Source organism: Simochromis diagramma, unplaced genomic scaffold (assembly GCF_900408965.1).
Source record: "Simochromis diagramma unplaced genomic scaffold, fSimDia1.1 OVJJ01000669.1, whole genome shotgun sequence".
Lineage (NCBI taxonomy): Eukaryota > Metazoa > Chordata > Actinopteri > Cichliformes > Cichlidae > Simochromis > Simochromis diagramma.
In genome coordinates, this window is record NW_024387458.1 from 123,430 (window position 1) to 149,156 (window position 25,727).

At 44.6% G+C, this 25,727-nt stretch overlaps 1 protein-coding gene across 4 annotated transcripts in view; it reads left to right on the forward strand.

Moving 5' to 3' along the window:
- The window catches only part of stxbp4 (syntaxin binding protein 4), a 57,564-nt gene that overhangs the window by 6,652 nt on the left and 25,185 nt on the right, over window positions 1-25,727 (forward strand). For 3 of the 4 annotated variants that reach the window (XM_040014229.1, XM_040014228.1, XM_040014231.1), the window contains exons 2-16: window positions 8,691-8,764; window positions 8,940-9,035; window positions 9,141-9,210; window positions 10,883-10,957; window positions 15,723-15,808; window positions 16,420-16,573; window positions 19,662-19,794; window positions 20,112-20,218; window positions 20,471-20,696; window positions 21,089-21,170; window positions 22,809-22,888; window positions 23,294-23,390; window positions 24,242-24,366; window positions 25,383-25,472; window positions 25,568-25,633. In XM_040014229.1, the coding sequence (XP_039870163.1) occupies window positions 8,691-8,764; window positions 8,940-9,035; window positions 9,141-9,210; window positions 10,883-10,957; window positions 15,723-15,808; window positions 16,420-16,573; window positions 19,662-19,794; window positions 20,112-20,218; window positions 20,471-20,696; window positions 21,089-21,170; window positions 22,809-22,888; window positions 23,294-23,390; window positions 24,242-24,366; window positions 25,383-25,472; window positions 25,568-25,633 (1,561 nt within the window). Of the gene's footprint in view, window positions 1-3,200; window positions 3,598-8,690; window positions 8,765-8,939; window positions 9,036-9,140; window positions 9,211-10,882; window positions 10,958-15,722; window positions 15,809-16,419; window positions 16,574-19,661; window positions 19,795-20,111; window positions 20,219-20,470; window positions 20,697-21,088; window positions 21,171-22,808; window positions 22,889-23,293; window positions 23,391-24,241; window positions 24,367-25,382; window positions 25,473-25,567; window positions 25,634-25,727 lie in introns of those variants that run through there. The other variant, XM_040014230.1, reaches the window with a different exon arrangement.

The window sequence follows — 25,727 nt, forward strand, 5'->3', positions numbered from 1 at the left end:
CCACACTCCAGACCCCAGTCGGACGGCCAACTCCTCCTCCTGGCCCCCCCGCTCCAGCACAGCAGGTCGCAGAGAACGGGGGTGTGAAGACTCCAAACCTCCCTCCGCCCGCTCATATGTAGTGTTGATGCATGTGTGTTCTAAGGTGCATTTAAAACCCAGGAGGGCGTGGAGCTACCTGCCAGAGAGCAGCAGGTAAGCACATAGTCCCTCCTGATAGCCCTCAATGTCTACGTGTATTTAAAATTGAGAGGTGGGCAACGACGCCAGGGGTGAGGTGTACACCCTGATGCTCTTTTGGAGTATGTATGTGTTATGAGAGTGTGAGTAATGTGAATGTCTAAGTTGTGGGATAAAATTGAGGCAAAGGCAGCCAGAAGGGGACAGAGGGGGGGATGCCTCCCCTGCACCCTGGTGACACACCTTTACCCCAAGGCCCTGCATGTGTGGGTGATTGTGGTGGAGCAGGAAGAGGGAGGCAGCTGGAGATGGGGAGGGAAGGAAGGGAGGGGCAAGTGACCCCTCCCTGGGGCCAGCTCCCCCGCTGACCCCAGTAGGCACCCCCATGCTCTGCAACCCACCAGGGAAAGGGGGGCCCAGGCCCATCTGGACCGGGGCCCAGTGCAGCAGCGCCGCCTGGCCCCACAGAGCCCAGGACAGCCCACCCGCCCACAACCCCAGCAACACACCAACCGGGACCCAAGCCCCCAAGGCCCAGCCAGGGCCCAGCCCAGAGACAGAGCACCCCCAGAACCCCACGCCCATCCTGGACCCACCCAGGGGCACCCAGGTTACCAGGTCAGTAACCCACGTCCGTCAGCACAGACCCTCCCCTAGCCCCGCTGCACGCAGCCACGAGGAAACCGTCACCTAAGAGCCAACAGAGCCCTTAATAGGCCATGACCGCAACCCCGGGTTGAGCCCTCCAAGGAAGATGCTCCTGGGGAACCCCCAATGCCCCAAGCCTGTCCCTACCCCCACACCAATCACAACAGCGAAGGTGGGACCAAATTATGCCCCCCCACCCCCACTAGGTGATGGAGCTGATCAAAGGAGCCCAGAGCAATTGATCTGAAGTGGTGGCAGAGGCTGTATCAAGACTAATGTAATCTAATAGATAATTTCTATATTGGTTAGAATTAAGATTATTTTTATTTTTCCAGTTCATGAGGACTGTTTTCTTGGCCATGCATAGGGCAGTGAAAACCATATGGGCTATATTCTTATCTGTAGTGACATTATCTAAGCTGCCCAACAAACACACTAAAGGGGAAGTTGGAATGTTACATTTCAGACACTTTGATAAGTCCTCACATATCTTGCGCCAAAACTTCAGAACTGGTGGACAGAACCAAAGAGCATGGATATAATTGTCCGGTGAATTGGTTTGGCAGTGTGAGCAGTTGTTGGTAGACGTATAACCCATCTTGAACATCCGATGACCTGTATAATGCACTCTATGTAGTATTTTGTATTGAATTAATTGAAGACTGGGATTCCTAATTAGATGAAAGGTTTTTAAGCAAATCTGAGACCAGAAGTTTTGGTCTAAATTAACTGATAAATCCGCTTCCCATTTTGCAATAGGAAGTGATATTGATTCATCTGTTTTAGAAAGCATTCTGTATATTTTGGATAGTAATTTGGGGGTTTTAAGAGTAAGAAATTGAACCACACTTGGTGGTGTTTGTAGTTCAACTTCACCCGGTTTAAATTTCTTTTTTACTATGGATTTAATTTGTTGATATTCTAAAAATCTTTTCTTGTTGATCCCATATTGTGTAACTAGTCCGTCAAATGAAATAAATTCTGTTCCTTCTAATATTTGTTCTAAGTATTTGATTCCTTTACCACTCCAATCTGAAAAGTTTATCATATTATTGTTTTGTAATATGTCAGGGTTGTTCCAGATAGGTGTACGTTTGCATGGGATTAATGAAGACTCCGTCAATTTTAGAAACTCCCACCATGCTGTCAGAGAAGAGCTGATGTTGATGCTTTTAAAGCATTCATGTCGTTGGATGTTTGAGCTGATAAATGGTAGATCTGAAATCTCTAGATTATTGCAAAGTGCTTGTTCTACATTTAGCCAAGGTTAATCTAAGAGGGTATGTTTTAGCCATCCTGAGATAAACTGAAGCCTGTTGGCTAAGAAGTAGTGCTGAAAGTTAGGCAGTTCTAGTCCTCCTTTATCCTTGGTCTTTTGTAGTGTTTTTAAGCTTATACGTGGGGGGTTATTTTTCCAAAGGAATTTGGACATGTATGAATCTAGAGATCTGAACCAATCTTGTGGTGGTTTAGTTGGGATCATTGAGAATAAATAATTTATTTTTGGTAAGACAATCATTTTTATAGCGGCAACCCTTCCCATGAGTGATATGGGTAGACATTTCCACCTAGCCAGATCACCTTCTACCTTCTTTAAAAGTGGGATATGGTTTAATTTAGTTAGATCTGCAAGCTTGGGAGAAACATTAATACCTAAATATTTTATATCTCCAGATTGCAGTGGTGTAGACGTAGAATTATAGAAGGAGCAATTAATCTGAAGGACTGTCAATTTTGACCAATTAATTGAGTAATCTGATATTCTTGCAAAAGAGTTTATCAATGCAATGACCCCAGAGATATTGGTTTGTGAGTTTTGGAGAAAAAGTAACGCATCATCTGCATAAAGGCTGATTTTATGTTCCACGTTCTTGCATTTTATGCCCTTAATTACTGAATTCTGTCTAATTGCTGCTGCTAGTGGTTCAATAAAAATTGCAAACAGTGAAGGGGAGAGTGGGCATCCCTGCCTGGTGCCCCTCAGGAGACAGAAGCTGGAGGATGTTTGGTCATTTGTTCTGACACGAGCTGTTGGGGAATTATATAATATTTTTAACCAGTTAATGAAAGAGGATCCAAAACCAAATTTGTGTAAAGTTGCAAATAGAAATTTCCAGTTAACTCTGTCAAATGCTTTTTCTGCATCTAAAGAAAATATTGTAGTTTCAAGGTTTTTACTGTATGAGTAGTCTATCAAATTAAGTAATTTACGTGTATTTGTTGATGAGCGCCTACCTTTTATGAAACCAGTTTGGTCAGGATGAATTAAGAGGGGAGTTATTTTCTCTAGTCTCTTTGAGAGAGCTTTGCAGATTATTTTAAGGTCTACATTTATAAGGGATATTGGACGATAGCTTGAGGGATATACAGGGTCTTTGCCTGGTTTTAGCAGGAGATTAATGTTTGCAGAATTCATATTTGATGGAAGTCTGCCCTTTTCTTTGATTTCCAACAATGTTCACTGAGTGGCCTTTAAAGGAGCTGCAGGCTTGGGCACGTTCACGCTGGCTTAATTTTTTAACGAAACCTGCTGGTCACCTGATTTAAGCACTGATTGGAAAAACGTGCTCAACTCACGCTTCATCGAGTGCCGGGTCTACACACCAAGTTTATTTCAGTTTATGAAACAGCTGCTGAGAACCTATGTTTCTTTTAGCTGTCATGAAGAGGCTTCCATGTTTTTTGTGGTTTTGTGCTAATTTTTCTGAAGTCTGGAAAAAAGAAAAAGATGACCTTTGAGAAAGGTGGAGACTCCAATATGGCCCTCAGGTAACATCTAACAGTTACAATACAATAAACAAAAAAACAGACTCATCTGGGATGGTGGGAAAGAGTCTGTGGTCCCAATGTGTTGGTCAGTTTCTGTTCAAGCCGAGTAACTCAACAAACGTAGACTCTCATTTATCAGCATCGACTGAGTCCATTTAGTTTCTGGGTGATTTTATTTTGCTAATTATTGATCTACTTTGTTGATGAATCATCTCGAAATAATAGGTTAACGTATGTAGAAGTGATTTTTAGTAGCTGGTTGCTCGACTGACGTTTGCTGCTTGGAAAACTGTCCAGCTGTATGATGTGCATGCATCGGGTCTCCTTACAATATATTTGGTTCCTTAAGATGGATTATGATTTCAAACTAATCCTCTTCACAGTGTGACCTTGACTTCACTGTACATTATCCCTTACATAACACAGTATATGTAGGGTCGCCCTGAAAGCTGCGCTGCTCAAAGCTTCTGAAGAACTGAGATAATATCGCAGCTTTAAAACCGCCCTCCCGCGACGTCTCACTACCTGGTAGATATTGTTACGAGTTCAAAATTGGGGATGGAAACAAGAGAAACACCACAATAACAACACTGGTCCGGCCGGGTTGAGTCAAACGATGATTTTAATGAACACACGCGTGGGAGATGGACACTGTATGCAGACAGCCTCAAATCTCAAAATGGTGGAGCATTGCTCAAACTTTTATAGCCTCTGGTGCCTCCACCTTATCATACAAAGCCTAAACATTCACATGCTTTCTCTCACACAGCGCCTGAGCTACGACCTTGGCACACTCTGTTCTCTTCTACTCGGACAAATAAGACAATAACCTTCTGCGAACAGTATTTCTTATAACTCAGCAGTATAATGCATCATAAAACAATATCATTCATTCACAACAAGTCAGCAATTTAATGTAATGCAAATCAGTTTAACTAATGTAATAGTTATCAGCTTCTTCTAATTCAGGAGAATAATGCAAACTAAAACTACATAATAATTCACAACCTTTAATTCGGGGTATAATATGGCATAAAATAATATTAGAATCTAACAATATCCTCAAATGCTTCTCAGCACACAGAGTGGAGGAAATAACTATTTATTATTTATATTCCCGACTGAGTTGCTTACTTACAGAAAAATGAACAGTCTCCGATTTTTATGGTAGTCTAGGAGCTTGGAAAGACTACGATGACCTGGATGACTGAGAACCTTCACAGACAGATTTTTATGCTAGTTTTTGATGGAGGAAAGGCATTAGATAAAAATTATACAATAATTTACATATCAGTGTGTGAAATAAACCAGTCAGACTTCACGTTCCTACAGACTGGCTTTTAACCCATGTGGCACACAGACTTCAGTCAATCAGTCACTTACAGATCCTCCTGATCCCAAATCGCTATTGGTGTGTATAACACACACCTGTCCACAGAATCAGTTTCATCCATTCTAACCTCTTCACACCTCAGAGAAGACCAAAGAGCTGTCTTAGGATGTCAGCATCAAATGAGCATCATAGTCTGGAGCTCCATGCAAGATCTCATCTTATGAGTGGTGGATCTCCCCAAAACTACATCTGATCTGATCTGAAGGCCAAGAACATCATTGGTAGCACATTGCACCATAATGGACTAAAGTATTGCAGTACCCACAATACCCCCTCCCCGCCACCCCCTACAAGAAACATCACACTGCTGTGCAGAAGCAGCTGTTCCTCCACCAAGTACTAAGTCATGTTTTGCTTGGAGATCAAATGCATTAAAAGCAATTTATAACTTCTATGTTATGTGTTTTTTTTTCTGGATTTTTGGTTGTATCGCTCTTAAAATACAACTTCCATAAAAATTAGAGAAACAAACCGATTCAGCAGGAGATGAAATCATTATTCCCCGCGCTGTATCAGGGCAGCTATGTTCCAACGTAGTCTGAATGAACTAAACAGCAGTGACTCAGTGTCATTGGAATGATTTTCTGTAACTCTGATCATGAGCCACTCAAAACCTTAAAGTTGTTTTGCTTTATTCTATTTATTCTGCTGGATGGTTTTACTTTCATCTGTCAAACTGTGGGACACTCTTCTTTCTGGAAGTCTTTTATTTACAGTAGACTAGGATAATGGTATGTCTACTTCCTGCAGAGTGGGCTTCACTTGGTTGGGTCTTGCTTCTGTGGCCTGTTTCCATTGATGATATTACCCATGTGTTCTTTAGTTCCAAGATGTAGGAACCTCATTCTGGTTGCGCAGTTTCAGTTTGGCCTGTTTCTCTTGCTCTGGGAGCTTCTTTACCTGCAGCTTGTAGGTTTACAGCAACAGCTTCCAAAAGCAAATGCTGCTTTGGATCTTTGCTGTTTGTCTGTGAAGGTTCTCAGTCATCCAGGTCATCGTAGTCTAAGGAGCTTGCAAAGAAAAGCGTCTGGACTTCTTTAAGTTACTTGAAGACGTTTCACCTCTCATCCGAGAAGCTTTTTCAGTTCTAAGGTCAAATGGTGGAGAGTCCCAGATATAAACCTAGTGGGAGTTTCCCCCCACAGAGGGACAAAAGGACCCCCTGATGATCCTCTAATCGCCTGAGCCAAGGTGTGAAACTGGGTGTGGGTCCCAATCAGCCAGGGTTTCGGGTGAGTTCATTGTGAAACCTGGCCCCACCTTATCATGCGAATTCCTGAGATCAGATGGCCCAGGATATGAGTGGGCGTTAAGGCGTCTGGGAAGGGATCTCAAAACTGGATTATAGATGGCAGAGAGTTGGTGTCGTAAACCACCTCCTCTGTTCAAAGATGGTCGCTCACAGTGGACATCTTTGCTGTTTGTTTTATTTCCAACCATTCATCCATCCATTCATCCATCCAACCATCCAACTATCCAACCAACCATCCAACCATCCACCTTACCATCCAACCATGCAACTATCCAACCAACCATCCACCTAACCATCCAACTATCCAACCAACCATCCACCTAACCACCCAACCATCCACCTAACCATCCAACCATCCAACTATCCAACCAACCATCCACCTAACCATCCAACCATGCAACTATCCAACCAACCATCCAACTAACCACCTAACCATCCACCTAACCATCCAACCATCCATCTAGCCAACCAGCCATCCAACTAACCATCCAACTATCCAACCAACCATCCAACTAACCAACCAACCATCCACCTAACCACCCAACCATCCACCTAACCACCCAACCATCCACCTAACCATCCAACCATCCAACTATCCAACCAACCATCCAACTAACCACCTAACCATCCAACCATCCATCTAGCCAACCAGCCATCCAACTAACCATCCAACCATCCAACCATGCAACTATCCAACCAACCATCCACCTAACCATCCAACCATCCATCCAACTAACCAACCATCTAAACATCCATCTAACCATCTAAACTGCAAACATGACTGTTAAATCAACATATGTATGAAAAGCTTTCTCTTTGCAGCTCCAACTATGCAACCAACCATCCAATCATCCACCTTAGCATCCAACCATGCAACTATCCAACCAACCATCCACCTAACCATCCAACTATCCAACCAACCATCCACCTAACCACCCAACCATCCATCCAACCATCCACCTAACCATCCAACCATCCAACTAACCAACCAACCATCCACCTAATCATCCAACTATCCAACCAACCATCCACCTAACCACCCAACCATCCACCTAACCATCCAACCATCCAACTATCCAACCAACCATCCAACTAACCATCCATCCAACCATGCAACTATCCAACCAACCATCCAACTAACCACCTAACCATCCACCTAACCATCCAACCATCCATCTAGCCAACCAGCCATCCAACTAACCATCCATCCATCCATCCAACCATGTAACTATCCAACCAACCATCCACCTAACCACCCAACCATCCATCCAACTATCCACCTAACCATCCAACCATCCACCTAACCATCCAACCATCCACCTAACCATCCAACTATCCAACCAACCATCCACCTAACCATCTAAACTGCAAACATGACTGTTAAATCAACATATGTATGAAAAGCTTTCTCTTTGCAGCTGGTTGGTAAATTGAGTTTAAATGAAACAGAGAAGCACAGTATCCTTAACCTTTCCTAACCTAAAAAAAAAGACCTTCCAGGTAAAGTTGCAGAATTTATTTGGTGCTTGGTTTTAATCCAGTAGACCTCTGAAGACTTTTAGGTGGAAGTGATTATTGTCAGTCCTCAAGGGGGCAATATAATACACAAAGAACTAACTGGATCCTTTGCATGACCGCTGTATGAAAAAACGTGTCATCTGCAGAGATGTGTGTCACTAAAGAGAGAGAGAGAGCAAAACAGCAGATGCACCATGTGACCGTTCATTTGCTATTTTTGGAAGTGGTCAGCATGATTATTTTGAGTGTAAGTGAACCCAAATTAAAGGATCAGCTCTCTCTTGTTGCTACTCCCATAAAACTGACACAGCATCTGTTTCGATGTCTTTAGTCGGCGTTTGAGGGAGGCATCAAACTGAGCTTAGAGCCCAAAGATTTAAAAAAGCCTCTGGGCCCAGCCTCGAGTATTCATGTCAGTCTGTCCGTGACAGGCTTTGCTGCCTCTACACGAACCTTTGAAACGCTCAGACACCAGCATGTGACTCAAACTGCCGCTCAAACTGACTCTGTGCTGACTCTGAGCTGAGACTTGAGAACGACCAGCAGACAGCAGGATCATGTTCACCACGTTGGAGTCTCTTCAGCTTTAATCTGAAACCTTCTCACCCACAAATCTCTCAGCAGAAGCACAAAACAACTGCTCCGTAATGTTCCTTTGATTATTTCTAATCACTGTTTGTGTTCGCCCGAGCCTCCAAACATCCAGGTCGCCACATGGTTCAACCGCCTCGTCGTTTAGGAGGCGACAGATTTTATTGGTTGGACGTAGCCGGGTGGAGGTGGGAGGGAGAGAGGGAGACAATGCCAAAATCCTGTGATGATTTGATTATTTTGTGCAGCGGCGCTCTGAGGAAACAGAGCGAGAGGGGCTTTGGCTGAGGGAGGATGTTGATATGTGTTTAAATCTGTTGTGTTTTTGCTTGTTGCCAGGACGATCATGGGCCCACACGGCATCAGCCGAGCCGTACAGAGGCTGGAGTTCTGCGACTGCAAGAAGGGACTCGGTGAGCATCTTTCCCTCGACCTTACTGACCTCTGAGTCCTTATTAACCGCTCCTCCTTCAGCCGCAGCTCAGCATCTGAAAATGCTGCGATCGCCTGTCACAACTAGATGAAGAGCCAGTACAGCCTGAAAGCCAGGCTCTTTTTTAACTGGAGCTCATCTGTGTGTGTTCACAGGTGTTAAAATAATTGGGGGCTACAGAGAGCTGACAGGAGAGGAGTTTGGTATCTACATAAAGCGAGTGATCGCTGGTGGGCTGGCCGCTCTGGATGGTAGCTATTCTTCTGGTATTTTTTGTGGATCGGTTACTACAGACACTGTTATCGTCCCTCACTTTGCCTTCTCTCCGTCCGTCTGTCTGTCACTCTCTGTTCCAGGTCGGCTTAAGTCAGGTGACCTGATTTTGGATGTCAATAACATCAGCCTGATAGGGGTGACCAATGAGAGGTGAGTCTCACTGTTGAGGTATTTTAGAAAATGCAGCATGGCGGTCTCGCATCACTTGTTTATTTGCACTGTTTGAATTGTGAAGCTGCATGGACTGCAGAGTGTTGGTGTCCATCACACTTTATGTGAATGCTGCACGTGAAATTTTGCAGCCTCAACATCTGCTTTAAGGTCATCAACATGTTGGCATTTTTGAGTAAAAATGACCATATTTGGACAGCTACTTTATCTAATTCAGTTCAGTTTTATTCATATAGCAACAAATCACAACAACAGTCGCCTCAATGCTCTTTAGTTTATAAATTAAGAAATTAAGACTATAAAATAAGACTTATTAAGACAATAATACAGAGAAAGCAACACCAACAATCACATGACCTCCTATTAGCAAGCACTTGGAGACAGTGGGAAGGAAAAACTCCCTTTTGAACCTGAGTTAGTGTATGGGAGCATAGACACAGATACTTGCTAATCTTGCTAACATCAAAATAAACATGTACTGCACCAAAGCTGTTAATACAGTGACCTCACGGCAGCCCCATTATTGGTCATATGATGTCATTAAAAAGGCTCCGACAGCACAAACACGGTCCAGAGGTCCAGTTCAGGTGAAGCTAGCAGACAGCTAGCAGCTACAGCCGCCTGTGTCACCATCCACCCTTCACTCAAAGAGGCCACACCCCTAATGATGCAACTACAAGCCTTAGTGCAATTTAAACAGGTGACCTATAGAAACACTCCCTGCTGTTTTTTAAGGGAGAAACTGCAGTTAATGTGCAGGAAATAAGGAAAACAGGAAGTTTTCTATTTCATGTTTTTTATGTCATGTTTAGCACGACCGCTAAACGCAGCAGTTTCCTGTTCCTGATTTTTGTCTATGACAGACAATAGCCTCACCTTCACATGTAAACACTGCAGATAATTTAAACTGCAGCCCGAGTGTTCATTCTGAGAGCAAACTTTGATTATAGCTGACTAAATCTAAAGTTGATTCAGGCGACTGAAGTCTAAATGCAGGTCTAACCTCGTCGCACCAGGAGATTACTTCTCATTGGATAACTTCCAAACTCGTCCCGCCTTTCTGCTCAGCTGAATCAGTTTTGATTGGATCTTGTCTCTCCAGAATATTTTCATCTCATATTTATTCGTTGACAGAGTGTTGATTCATCACAGTTTGTGTCCTTGTGATTAGATTTTATTTTGTTATCATCTTGTTTTCATCAGAAAAAATGTTGATGATGAAACTTACTGGTCAAAACTGACACTGGATGGTACTACCTGCTGAAGTATGGTTTTTATTAGCCGGAGACACCAACGTCATAAACACTGATGATAACCAAGTATCACAGTTCCAGTTAAACTTAAAAATCAGTTTCATTCTTTAAACAGAGGCTCGAAAGTCGTAGATGGAACGACAATCACAGCTATCGATCATCGGCCACACGACGGATACTAAAGTTCTTTTGAACTTTTAAGTAGGAGCAAAGACTTTTGGGCTCGAGTCAGTTGCTGTCAGCATCTAGTGGCTGTCGGTGGTACTGCAGTCTATTTGTCCAACAGGTCCACAGAGGACGTTTCCACCAGGCAGAGATGTCCTTGAGTTTCACACATGGACTCTTTATCTTCCATCACACGCTGGTAATGTTTACTGCTCGATTCTGCTCCCTGATAGGGCGGTGGAGATCTTAAGGACGGCCTCGGTCTCCAATCACATGTCCCTGCTGATCGCCAGAGATGAGGAATCCAGGTAAGGAGGTGCTTTTATTCTGAAATTATCCCTCTGATTTTACTGCTTTTTCTCTGTCTGGCTGAGCTGAGCATGTTTTCTGAGGTTATCTGAGGACGAACTCGGTTTGTCTGATGGTGATGATCTGTGATCAGCAGAGCAGCTGATTGAAAGTCATCTTAGAACAGAACATCTGAGCTGAGCTGCAGGGGTGACTGCCAGGCCGGGGGGTTGATGCTGACAGTCGGGGTTATGTTCCTGCAGTGGGTGGACAGACAAGTGAGCCTTAAAGTGTTCAGGGTCACAAGTTCAGGTGTGCAGACACTTCTCCAGTCACATTTTAATGACTGAATGGAGCATTTAAGCTTCTTATGCTCCCTCGTTCAGTGTGAGTGGAGGAAAAGTCAGGTTTTAAGCTTTTTCTAAAGAGGCTCTTCATAAAGATGGAATCTGCTTTTATTCCCACTGAGACGACGCTGACGTTCTGCAGCTCCGAGGATGGGATTTCAGCTTTCCGTGCTCCTGGAAACGAGGCTCGTCAGTGGTTTGATTCGTCCTTGGAGCGAGCTGTGAGGTGATGTGTGAGGTAAACTGACCTGGCACTCTGCTGGCCCCTGTGCTTTTTCACGTCAGCTCAAACACAGCTTGACACAATAGGGACACGGGGCTGTCTGTCCACAGGGTCTCTGCTCTGGGAAAGAGCTGCAGTTGCTCAGCACAGAGACATGACCGGGGATCAGACCGCCTCGGTGACATCCTGCTCTCTGTGGGGAGACAGTTGCGTCATGAAACTGTACCGTCAGTCTGTGAAAGCACGATATAGGTTTTATTTGTTTTCATGAACTGGATTCACTTCAAGGGTCAAACATGAAAAATGTCACTAACACTGCAGTTCTTCTGACGTCCAGCAGAGGCTCCAGCAGCGAGTCAGACCTCATAGACTGTTAAACCTTTACAGAAGAAATAAACATGGTTATAACCTGTTTTAATAGCTCGACTGTTTATAGGTTTAAAGTTTGCATCATTAGGGGCGTGGCCTATTTGAGTGACAGGTGCTGTTGCTTTGTGGAGAAGTAGTTCAGTTTATTACACATTTTTCCAGCCAAGCCTGCTAGTGTTAGCTGCATGAGCAATTTATATAAAAATTAGTGCTGTCAGCGTTAATCTGACGTGCACAGTATCAATGAGTTTGCCCACGTTAGCACGTTGACGCCATCCAGCCCCACGCACAGGGCGATCCGCGGCAGCTCATTAATGGAGGTTTGCCGCGTTAATACAGTTATGGCGTTAATGTCATTTTAACGAGATTAACGCTGACAGCACTAATTAAAATGAACCAAAATGGAAAATGCTAATAGCAGGACTCTGAAAAGGAGCCTTGTAAATCCAGTAGGTGATGGTAAGGTGGTTCTTTGATGTGCTGATGGCTTTTTTTAACAATGCAACTTAATTAGAGCTGGAGAATTAGCTAACTAGCTAGTTTAGTTATAAAGTTGTATCCGCAGTTCACAGTCATAGTAAAGGAATGCTAATTTTGGCTAACAGAGAAATGTTATGTACCCCACTTTGCAGTTATTTATTTGTAAAAAATGTTTGGAATCGTGAATGATTTTTGTTCCACTTCTCACATGTACACCACTTTGTGTTGGTCTTTCACGTGGAATTCCAATAAAATTGATTCATGTTTGTGGCTGTAATGTGACAATGGAAAACTTGTCACATTACACACACATGTACCTCCTTACATTCTGAGTCCAGCCAGAAGCATGCAGGTTTGAAACAACAATTCAAAGGTCAAACAGAAATAGTGACGTGGTGCTGCAGGATTTAACTGGAACACTTTAACAGGAGCTGCACCTTACAACCAGAACACAGGTGAGCTGCGTCTCCTGTTGCAGACTGACTCAGATTGGTTGCAGGTATTTGCAGACATTTGCTGATCTGTCTGAGTTTGCAGTCACTCTGGACGTCCTGCGCAGTCGCTTTAAAATCATCAGTGTTGAGGTCGAGCTCAGAGGTCGACAATGTTGCAGGCTCCGCCTCCTCACAGCCAGTTGGACACCTCTGCTGTGTACGATTGGCTGAATGCAGCTAATCTATGGGGACAGATCTGTGTTAAAATAAAACTATAAATGATTTGTGTTTAGTATTTCACAGATTAACAGCAACATCTATAAATGATAAATACGCACTGCTAATAACTCTGCAAGCTGCTTTCACATAAAGCTGACCTCAGTCTCGGGTCACCACACGTTCATTTTAAATGAGCACAGAGGCCACGGGGGCGGGTCAGAGTCCGCAGAGGAACAGAAGCTGATTTAAAGAACAACAAAGAGATCAGCAGCTTACAGCAGCTGACAGGAAGTGACGTGTTGTTGTGACTGCAGACGAAAGGTCATCCCACCTCTGGCACATTCTCATCCCTATTGTTACGAAACCTGTGTGTGTGTGTGTGTGTGTAACTCGCCTCACAGCTCCAATGTTGCCAACGTTTGTTTCACACCTAAAACTAATGATGATGATTATCTGCAGCCACACGGTTCCTGCTGAGGACACCGTGATGCAATCAGGCGGGGGCAGGGAAGGGGGGTGGATGGAGAAAACCAGAAAAACAAGCGTGGAGTTTAAGCTCATTGATGGAGGCTTGAATTGGAGGGAATATTGTGGAAGATTATTTTTAAGCTGCTGCAGACGGTTGGGGGGCGGATCCTCGGGTGGTTCGAGGACACGTTTAAAAATCGATCACTGATCTGATGAGTTTTTCTCTTTCTTTCATGTTTTGAGTGAGTGGTGAATGGACTGATTCTTATATAGTGCTTTTCTACTTTCCCAGAGTACTCAAAGTGCTCTAAACCACATGCCACATTCACCCAATCGCAGCCATTCTCACAAGCACTTTCTGTGCACTTATTGCTTTCTAACTACATTCACACTCTGATGGATGCATCGAAGAGCATCTTGGGGTCAGTATCTTGCCCAAGGATACTTGGCATTCAGACTGGAGGAGCCTGGGATCGAACCACCGACCTTCCAATCAGTATGTGACCTGCTCTACCTCGTGAGCTACAGCCATTTAGGTCTCTGTTTTTGCAGTCCATGCCCACCCCATCGTCCAACCCCCCCCCCCCCACAGAAGAATCTAAACGTTAGCTCAGAGTCGTTCACTTCACTTCCTGGTCGAGGTCTTTAAGCTGTCCCACTGCAGGCTGGCTGTTCACGAGCTGGTCCTGGAGCTGGTTCCAATCCTGATGGGAACTTGCGGCTTCTGGGTTTCACGTTTCCGTTGTTCCTCGACCTCCTCATTTTCTTAGTTTTCCTCCACACACACGTGACTATTTCATGTCACTGTTTCTTCTCATGTTTCATTCCAGCGTCGGTATTTCTGCTTCGTCTCCGCCTTTACACTCAAAATAAAACTGCCCAAAAACGTGCACTTTGACTAACTTACAATTATATTTTCCATATTATAATAATTACACAGTAAACTGTTACATTTAATGGAGTCTGCTCAAATGAAATTTGATTTGCATACATTTAGTTTATTCCGAGCACATTTTTCTTATTTTAATGAATAAATGTCTGATTTCCTACATTTCAGTTGATTTTCACTCTGAATCATTGATTTGTGTTTATTGAGGGTGAGGAAGCGTTTTTATGACCTTCAGGTCTTCACGACGGCGTCCTGGTCTCTGACCTTTACGTGATACTTCCTGGTTGCTTTGCCTGACGCTCTATGTTTGACCTCATCCTTCAAATACATTTAATTTAGAGCTTGATCCTGGTCTCCACTGAAGCTCTCACAGATACAAACGCTGTTATGTGCACCGTCGTCATGTCAGGGTGAAGCGTCGACCTGCTGATTCATGAAATGCTTTCTGTCTTTTGATTCCAGGTTTGCCTCCAGGTGATCTCTGATGTGATTGGTTAGTGGTGTAAAAGGAAACGGTGGACGGCTGCAGTTTAGACTTCTGGCTTTACGTTTTCTGTTGGGGGGGTTAAGATAATTCAAGAATTCCAGTTTTTCCAGCAGCTGTTTGAATGAAAGCTGAGAGTGGATGGAACCACAGACATCTGATCTCTGAATGGTTTTTCTCAATGATCATGCAGATCCCATTTAAAAGGCATTAACAGCTGATCGGATCAGACCGTGATGGCTGATGGTTTGAGTGAGACTGACGTCCGGTTTCCTCGGTGTCCATGTGAGGGAGACAAACTCTCACAGATCTCACAGCTCGCTCTCCTCAAACGCCTCAGTGCTGAACGCCGTCCAGCGCAGGCCGCCATGTTTCCAAAGTGCTTTCCTTTGGAAACGATGTCTTTGAACTGCAGCTCATTGAGCACGCAGCAGGAACATCATTTAAATGAAGCACATCTTTAATGTATGTCGGCTCACAGCCTCCAACAATCATCATTGAGTGCTTTTCTTCAGATTTCCAGGAAAGTCCGACTCTGTCTGAGTTCTCGCTTATCGTCCAATCAAGACATTCTTGGAACCCATTTTTTTTCCTGGAATCTGCAGCTTAAGAAAAACTCGTGTTCATGAACTAATGACATACGGATATTTTAAATCCAGGCCTGTGAAATAAACTGCATAGACATCCATACTGGTTTAGCAGTTATTAGCAGTTCTTTTATGTTTTTTACATGTGAATTAAAGTCTTGGAGAAGACAGAAATGTCCTTAATTCCTTCAGTTTCACCACAAGGACTGGGTTTGAGGTTATGACGAGGGTCTTTGAGAAGTGAATCTGAAACAGGGCGCTGTGATGTGTTCATGTGTCCTTCAGGAGGGAGTTCGCTGAGCTGATGGAGAAGTACAGCTCCAACCACATCACGGCTTCAGGACGAATCTCTCCCACACAGCTGTCCACAGGTAAAACCCACCATCACGTTCGACATGAACATTCGATCCAGGACAAACCGAACCCTCAGACAGCCCTCTGAAGACATGACGACGATAGACACGACGGTACTCCAACAGCTCAAATGCCTGGAAATTCACAGCATGTTACAAAATCGCTTTGTGGTCACTTTCCAAAACTAACAGTCCTTTTAAAAGAGTCCATTACAAATTTAATTTTTCATTTCCATGTCTGCGTGTCGCAGAACTGCGGACAAAACATCCTCACTAAATATGTTCTGACCCAAAAATGTCCCCAAGTTTAAAAAAAAAGTCAAAATAATAGTTTTACAAAGGTGTTGCGACTTTCCAAAAACATCACCACTTCTCAAAAATGTCCACATTTTCCAAAAATATCTTCACACTCTAAAAATCCTGTTACTTTCTAAAGTCCTCTCATGTCAGTCTGGTCCTCACAAAGTACAAAGTTTCAGTCCTGAGTCACTAAATTGATCCTGTGTTCCAGTTTTTCTCCATCCCGCCGCGTCCCATCGTCCTCCGCCTCCCTCCGCCATTACATTTCTTCTCTCTCTCCCACGTCTTCCTGCTCACCTCTCTTCATTCTTCTTCTCGTTTCTTTAAAGGGAAGCTGACGGACACGGCCTCCTCCTCCTCCTCCTCCCGGTCAGAGAGCCCCCAGCTCCTCAGTCCTAAAGAGGGGGTCACGGCCTACACCCACACCGCCCCTTACCCCACTAACCCCGCCTACGCCGTGCACACACCTGTGCACGCCTTCAGGTAGGATCTAAAGAACAGAAATAACTCCCTCTCACGGTGATGCCTTCACTTCCCTGTAAACCAGAAAACATTCGACACAGATTCTGATTGGCTGTTTTATATTTATTATTAAAATACAAATAGTCTCAGAGACATAAAAACGCATAGAGAGCTAAACCCGTCCTGCAGTGAGTTTTCATGAGTAATTTCAACTTTCCAGCTGATTTATTCAGAGTTTTTAATGAAACCAACACAGCTGTTAAGCTGTGAAGTCCTTTCTTTGCCACTTTACACGCCACCTTCTTTACACGCTGCCCATGCGTCACATCTGTCATGTAGCGCTGCGTGGCAGCAGGACGAGGACTCGGGTGAAAGCTAAACTGATAGCGGAGCTTTAATCACTGGAGAAAAAGGTTGAATACAAAAACAAAACTAGAAAAACACTAAGAAACTAGGAACAAGAAAACCTGGAACCACGAAGAGACATACACAGCCCACGGAGAGGGAACATGATGGTTAACAAGGAAACACAAGCAGGACAACGAGAGGACATGAACAGGTGGGACAAATGAGACCTAACGACACAAGGGGAAGCACAACTAGGCTGTATCCCAATTCAGGGTCTGCAGCCTTAAAGTACGCAGCCTTAACGGTCCTCAAGGGCCGTGTACTCAAAGACCGCTAAGGCCGGAAGTGCGAGGCTTGTGAAATGGGACGGTCTAGCCTCCGTTGCGCTGCCCAGGTTGCCTAGCAACCATGATACTAACAGCTGGAAACGTGTCATACAGCTTTGTTTGACAGAGATGAAGGAGAAAATCTTTTGTTCATTTGTTTGTTTGTTTCTACGTGAGCTTTGATCATTCTCTGTGAGATTAAGCTCAGCTATTGAACGGCGTATATTTTAAAGTAAAGGCTTTAAAACCAAGTTAGTACAAACGTCACTAATGTCACATAACTTTGCCGACATGTGGCCAACAGTAATGTTTTAATGTTCTTCGTTATTAAACATTTGCACATAAATAAGTGACATAATATTCAGTACTTACTTAAAGTTTGCTCTTCAGGCGCCCCTCATCTGCCGTTTTTTTTCGGCAAAATTATCCACACCCACCACCGCGCTATGCATTCTGGGATATGTTGGGCCACGAAGTCTACACCGCCATGTCCTTAAAATTCAGGGAAATGAAGGACGCATTTGAGGGCTGCATTTCGAGCAGCCTTCGAATTGGGACAGCATTCGTCGCGTCGCTGTGATGTAATCGGCCTTAAAATGCGGCCTTTAAGGCTGCAGACCCTGAGTTGGGATACAGCCAATGACTACGTCCACACTGGCCCGGATAGATTTGAAAACGGCGTTTTCGTCTGAAAACGCTCCGCGTCCACACTAGTTGTGCTTCCACATTGAAACGTCTGAAAACGCTTACGTTCCAGTCCTCCGCATGCGTTATTTACTTTCCGGCAAAATGTTGAGGAAAAGCAGCGAGTTTTTAAAATGGACTAACAATGAAGTGGAGTTGTTGCTGCGAGTAACACAAAAGTACAAAGTTGCAAACGCGAGTGAGAATTAAATAATTTGAAGAAAAGCTCTCTGGAGCACGTACACACTGATATTAATCTTTAATACGGCTGTCAAACAAAACAACTGCTTTGTAATACCCTCCACTATCTTAGTTTAATTGGTCACATGACTGCATCACATGACTGCATCACATGACGAACATGCGTCATCGTTTTAGAAAGTCTCCGTTTTCACTGTCCACACTGCGACAGGAAAGCACTGTCTTCAGATGTATTCGTTTTCTGAACGTTTTCAAAACGCTGCGTTTTCCTTGGGGAAACGCAGCCTCAGTGAGGACGGGAGGCCAAACGGAGAGAAAACGATGCGTTTTCAAACAGCCTAAAGCTGCACTGATCAACACTAACACCTTCATAACAAAGTGTTAGAGCCCACACGGACTGATTTATGAAAATTCGACAAAGCTAACCCTGTGCGCTCTCTGGTGTCCAGCAGGGGGCGACTCCTCTGAGTCTGATTGTACAGAAGTGAGAGCAGCTGTGATTCTAGAGACTGCATTACAGCGTGTGTGCGTAGGCTGAAAACCCTGCGTGGAGGCAAACAGACACAATGCGTACTTTAAGGCTGCAGACCCTGAATTGGGATACAGCCATAGATACACTGCACACAGGAAAGGGACTATCAAAATAAAACAGGAAGCACGACACTCAAAAAGACAGAAATAAAAAAGTGTTAAAGTAGAAACAGCGACATGCTCTCAGACCAGAGCAAAACTCCAAACTAAGTAACAGGACAGCAGAGTATTCAAGTACTCGTGATGATGGAGCCTGGATCATATTATGGACTCATGATGGTACACAGCAAAATCTCCAGTGTTAAATTAACACTGGAGAGTGTCTATATGGGTCCACACCTCTGAGTGTTAAATACAACACTGTTGAGTGTTAAATTAACACTTTTGACAGTGTTATGTGTTTAAAAGTAACCTAGTCGGTTTTGAAGATTAACAACGGCTAACACTGAGCAGTGCTGATTTTCTAACACTGGAAAATAACTCAAAATGTTAGAAATATTCCAGTGTTAGAAAATCAGCACTGCTCAGTGTTAGCCGTTGTTAATCTTCAAAACTGACTAAGTTACTTTTAAACACATAACACTGTCAAAAGTGTTAATTTAACACTCAACAGTGTTGTATTTAACACTCAGAGGTGTGGACCCATATAGACACTCTCCAGTGTTAATTTAACACTGGAGATTTTGCTGTGTATATATCAGTTTAATGTTCCAGCCTGAGCATTACAGGCTGGTTAGCTGTAGTTATAACATGTTAGTAGAGCGCAGTACTGACATCCATAATCAAGCTGCGGTACTGCAGTACTTTAACTACGAGTACATTGAATGGAGTCCAGGCAGTTTGTTATTGGACAGTGGTTACATAATAAACTATGATTCAGCTGCATGGAAACACCAGCAGCCACTAAAAATAGTGAAAAGCCTCTTCAGCAGTTTGAAGCTGGAGGAGGGTTAGAGATTATGACAGCGTGCTTTTTAATCACGCTCTCTGTCATGCCGCCTCTCTCTCTGTGTCCTCAGTGACAGTGTTATTCAGTTGATATGTGTCGCCAAGGGAACAGGCCTGGGGCTCATCATCAAGGGCGGAGCCAACCGTCCCGAAGGACCAATGGTGTTCATTCAGGAAATCGCACCTGGAGGAGACTGCCAGAAGGTCAGCATCTTTGTGGTCCGGTGGTTTGATTCCGATCATTCTGGATTCAGTGAGAACCCCGCTGGGCAGCCCGCTGTGTCTACAGCGGACACTAAAAATGCATCTGATATGATCCACTGGAGATTCACTGGGTTGATAACAGATAAGGTGACATGTCAGTCCTCAGCAGACTCAACTTCATGCCAGCAAAAGGCCAGACTACAGCACTCACGTTATGCTCATCTATAATAATCATACCAACTTATACTGATAGTGTTTATGTGAGCATGCTGCTGAACACGCGGTCTCACTGCTCCTGTCTGACTGTGCTGCTTCAGGACGGCAGGCTGCAGGTTGGGGACCAGCTGGTGTCCATTAACAAAGAGTCGCTGATCGGAGTGACATACGAGGAGGCCAGGGGCATCCTGACACGCACCAAACTCAGGTACGGCACACCTGATACCAAACAGACATTGTGCAAATGACAGGATAGCACACAGCAAGGACATAAAGACACAGCTGTTCGTGTGCTGCTGTTGTTTCAGGTGCTTTTCAAAGATACAGCATCGTTTACTATTCAGAAACCATAAGATAGAAAATATTAGTAAATAATAAAAACTGAATAGAAACATAAACTGAAGGTCGTCTCTGATCACTTAAATCCAGACGTTTAACTCAGACTCATCTTGTGTTCTAGACCCGACCCGACCGTGGAGATTGCCTTCATCAGGCGGAGGTCGTCCTCCAGCTCCAGCAGCGGGCCCCACAGCCCCATCTCCCTGCAGGGGTCTGGTGGTGGGGGTGGACCCCAGATAAGGGGCCCGGTCCTGGGCACCGTGCCTCAGCAGCCGGCCGTGGTTACCAAGATCACCTCCAGCCGAAACCCCGCCAGCGAGACTCTGCCATCAGTCAACGTCACCCAGGTCAGAGCGTCGACTCTGAGAGCCTCATAAAAGTTTGTACAAACACAGGACACAGATTTGAGCTCTCGTTCTTTAAAGTTAGATTAGAGAGGAAGCAGGACGTCTCAGCACCGCTTTAACAAAAGAACCGCCTGGTGGTGGCGCTGAGTGTAAAGTCAGCACTAACAAGAGTCTGTTAGACAGTTTTTGATAGCCTGTCTGTGCAGGTACTTCAGCGCGGCCTGGAGAAACGTGTCGTCTCCACAGCTGAGAGCACAGATTTACAGACAACGTGTTAGTTGTCACTTCATTTATTTAAACTGTCAGTTTAATGTGAGAACAGAGTCACACGTGAGCATATCTGACACACACACACAGAGTCATTAACATGCTATGTTAATGTGTGAAAGCAGGTGCGAGTGTCTCCGAGCAGAGCAGAGCAGACACGTGTGTCCTCGCCTCCGGAGAGTCACAGCCTGCCTGAGACGAACCCCGGTACGTATCCACCGCTCAGGAAACGTCTGTGGTTTATTCACTTTGTTCACCTGCAGCTTTGTGACAGCATTTAACACCATGCAGGACGGAAACCACAGGTTTTCAGTAGTTTTAGGAACTTGGAAGAGTTTGTCTGTGAAGGTTCTCAGTCATCCAGGTCATCATAGTCAAAGGAACTTGGAAAGAAAAGCGTCTGGACTTCTTTAAGTTGCTTGAAGACCTTTCACCTCTCATCCGAGAAGCTTCTTCAGTTCTAAGGTCAAATGGTGGGGAGTCCCAGATTTAAACCTAGTGGGAGTTTCCCCCCTAGTGGAAGAGTTTCCAGACACTCGACAGCTCTGATTTGCATAAAGTAGCTTAGACCTGAATTTCATGCAGTACGGAAATCTGCGACATCAGGAAATCGTACAGCAGCATCGGGAGAATGTGAACATATGCAGGCAAATGTGTGTTCACAGATGAGCTACCGTGAGCTGTTAATAAATGTCTGGAAGGCGGGTTGGGGGGCAGATGATGCGTCCTCCTGTCACAGGAGGAAGTGAGGTAAGTGGAGGTCTGGCCTGTGACTGGCTGAAGAGGTGCGGAGCATCACTGGGATCATGAGGAGGCCTGAGGTCTTTGTCCATGTGGGAAATCGTTCTGTCTGATGGACAACCTGAGGCTCCAGCTGTCCCAGTGAACCAGTCCGACCTGTCTCCATGGTGATGTCTGAGGCTGAAGAAGACGCTGCTAGGGTCACAGAGCTAACACACCTGTAACAACACCTGCAGAGACACAGGAGGGTTGTGTTCTGGCATAAAGGAGGCATAACTCCTCTGCAATGAACAGAATTCAAATGTATTTGATTTACAATCACAATTTCATTATATTTACCTACAAATGTTTAAAGGTTTATACAGGAAATAATTCATGATAAAAATAATGAAACTGTAACAAATGTAAGTCGTGAGTAAGACTAAAAGAAAAGGACAACAGAACATAAAAGGAAAAAGAAAACCTGCTCCATCAAACAGCCGCAGCACAGAGAGAACAAGATGCAGGAAGATGGTTTTCTGCAAAATTACCATGAAACTGCACAGTGAATAAAAAGTGATTTAAATTCGTGTCTGTTTTCCTGTAAAATACACAGAATTTAGGCAGAACTTGCATTTACTTACTATCTCATTAATTCTTTCAATATTTAAAATGACTTCATGATTTCTTTGCGACTGTTACCTCCTCGTTTAAGTGCACCGACCTTTAAATTTGTATCGATGAATGATGTTACACGATCGTTTCAAATTCAAATTTCCGGGTTTTGTGGTTTTATGGTATTAAACATGTGATTCTTATACTCGTTGGCTCCTCATGGTTCATTCGTGTTGTTTATTTAAATATTTTTTGTAATTATTTTTGAACATTTTGTGATTGTTGCATCTCTCTGTCACAATTTCTGGTCATTTTGCATCATTTTGTAGTTGATTTGTGGATATTTTGTGTATTTTTATTCCGTTTTTGAGTTTTCTTTTGTGTCTTTGTGGACTGTTACGTGTTTCGTGTCATTCTCTCCCTGTTTTCTGTGTGTGTGTTTCATCAGTATTTGTTGTTTGTAGTTGTTTTGTGTCTTTGCAGTAACCGTGTGTGTTCCTCTGCTTCCAGAGTCTCCGAGCAGTCAGCCTCCTCAGAGGAAGAGCTCCCTCAGCGACAGCTGCCGCCTCAAGATAGAAAGGTTGGAGCAGGTGAGTGTTTGTGAGTCGCACCTTTGAACGCTTCACGCTGACATTGAAACAGCAGAGTCAGCAGGATGAACCAACCAGGAGGCAAGAAAACAACCAAACACGTAAATCTGCACAGAAACTATCGAGTCCTCAGTGCGACAGCATGAGGTGATGATTTCCCTGCACGCTGACGGGAACGCCACGAACATCATTCAGCTTCATGGGAACCAAGGAAAAACCTTTTTGTTCCCAAATCCAAACAAAACACAAAATGTGTTTGTGTACTTCATCACGACACAACAGTGTCAGCTGAACCAATTCATGAGCCGATACTCTCTTCTCATTGGTCAGCGGCTGTTTGTCAGTGTGTGTTTGCACCATGTGAGCTGTGTATCGATCTGTGTGTGTGTGTGTGTGTGTGTCCAGGCTCTGGAGCTGATTGGCCTGAAGCCCTCCGACACTCAGCGGCAGACGCTGCGGTCCAGACTGCGAGCTGATCCGGCTGGGACGGTGGCCTTCACAGGTAAGACATCATCGCTCAGCTCACCTGTGGCTGTCCTCCTGCAGGTGTCCCTCATCCTCACACCTGTGCAGGACATCATGTACTTTTATTTGTATTTAGCTCTTGTTTCTTTTCATGATTGAAGGTTTTGAGCGCAGCTCTGAGGTAAACTGATGACTGTGCTGCTGTGTTTGGACCATGTTGGTCTCCAGCAGTCAGGAGGATTCCTGCTGTGTCCTTGTTGGATGTTTTTAGCTGGAGTTCTGTTTCTCCTGCGTTCGGCTTTACTCGCCTCCTTCCCTCCTTTGTGCCCTCGGCGGTTTCACCTGGGAAACTGGGACTCGATTCTTCTGACGTTGCAGCGACTCGAGCTTTGCACACTTTCTGCTCACTTGAGTTAACTCAGAGCTTTTATTCTGCTTTGTGGGTTTTACTGCACTGTTTGAAAAAGTGAAGGAAAAGCAGAGAGCTTCAGTAGAAAGAATAAAATGTCTTTGTCTGCTGCTGGACATCAGAGTTGAAACGTAGAAACTGTTGCTGCTGTTGGAGCAGCTGTTTGAACTGAATTCTTCTGAGCAGCCGCCAGGTCGTCACCATCACACACAGAGGGGATCCCTTAATCTCACTGTTCGTAGAATAAAAACAGAAGGTGTGGTCACATGGCTGACTGTGCTCAGAGATGATCCATATTGTGTTTTCATTGACTGTTTGCACAGTTTAAAGGAGGCTTGGTGATGTGGCGCGGCAGCGTTGAAGATGAAAGTCAAGTGCAGGACGCAGATCTGCAGGTTTCGTCGCTGCTTCGGCCTCAGAGAGGCTCGGGTTGGCGTTCTGCCTCCTGCTGAGCGCTCATGTCTGTTTTCTGTTCCCAGACTTCGAGAGCCTGATCAAGGAGCTGTTCAAGCCTCAGCTGGAGGAGCTGGGCGTCACGCAGCCCGGGTCTCGCTTCACGTCCGACGACCTGTTCAGCTTGCTGGAGTCGCCCAGCGACCCAAGGGTAGGAGCGTGCAGCACAGCGCACACGTCTGATGTCACACAGTTACTGAACTTTATAAACAACTTTTAACTGTAATTTACTTTAAACTCATAGAAAAGATGCTGAGTGACTCATCCTGTATGTATGCACGTATATGCAGCCTTCAGGAAAAGCACAACAGAGTACTAAAAACACAGTTTTCAGTTTTGCAGTGCAGACAGTGTTTGTAGAATATTACAGTATGTTAAAGTATGTGGGGGGTGTGGGGGGGTCATCAGTGTCAGTCACAGCACGGAGAGGGTGGAGGCGGTCACAGCAACAGAGCAGGGAACACCTGGAGAATGTGTAGGTGGGAATGATGCTGCCTGTGCGGCGTTTCTAACGGGATCGATTCTGCTTCTTTATTTTTATCTTTTCATTTTATTGTTTATTAGAATAAAAAAGTGACCTTTAAGCTCCAGTTTTACTTTGCTGGTTATAAGCAAAATAAAAACGTGGACATGGTGAGCAGTCGCTTTATTTATACGTCTGTTAGTACAGTATGAGTGATGATGTCATCAGATGATGTCATTAACAATGCTCCCAAAGTCTCCAACAGAACAAACACTGCTGTAAAGTTTTAATATGGGAGTCAATGGGGACTCACTGCTGCCTCCGGTGGTTTTCTGAGATCACCTGGATTCATCAGACTGAGGATCATCCAGGTTTAAGTGAACAGGAGCACGTGATGACTCCACGTCCACTCCACTGTGGACGCTGCCATTGAACAGGAGGGTCCTATCAGCAGAGCTGTGCTGGGGTCACACAGGGTCACACAGGTCACACAGGTTCGGTGGACCTGAGAGCAGCAGCAGCTGCATCTGTGAGAGGATACAGGTGTGATTAATGTTCAGGTCATCGTCACACAAGCCTCAATGTGCTGCTTTCACTCGCTCTTCATCATTTACGACACTTTCAGCCTGACACTCACGCTAACGAGATGCTAACGAATCGTTCTCTGTCGCAGATGTTTCTGATGTGTTTGTGTGTTTGTGCAGCCGTCACTGTCGGACTCAGAGGACCTGGAGGAGATGGAGCGGCTCAGGAAGGAGCACATCGAGGCTCTGAGGGAGATCAAGAGGCTGCAGGTAGACTCACGCCTGAGTCATTTTGTAGAATTCAATCATATCCAAAGAAAAGTGGGCTTCAGTAAATATTCTAAAGTGTCGGTTCTGATCTGCAGGAGCAGCTGGTCGAGTCTCAGAGAGTCCACCATCAGATGGAGGAGGAGCTCAGCAAGGTCAAACAGGTGAGTCACGCCTGCTGCACTCATCCGACCTGCGCACGTGTGTGAAAACAGGAAGTCATACACAGGTCATGTGTTGGTCAGTGGCTGTGGTGGA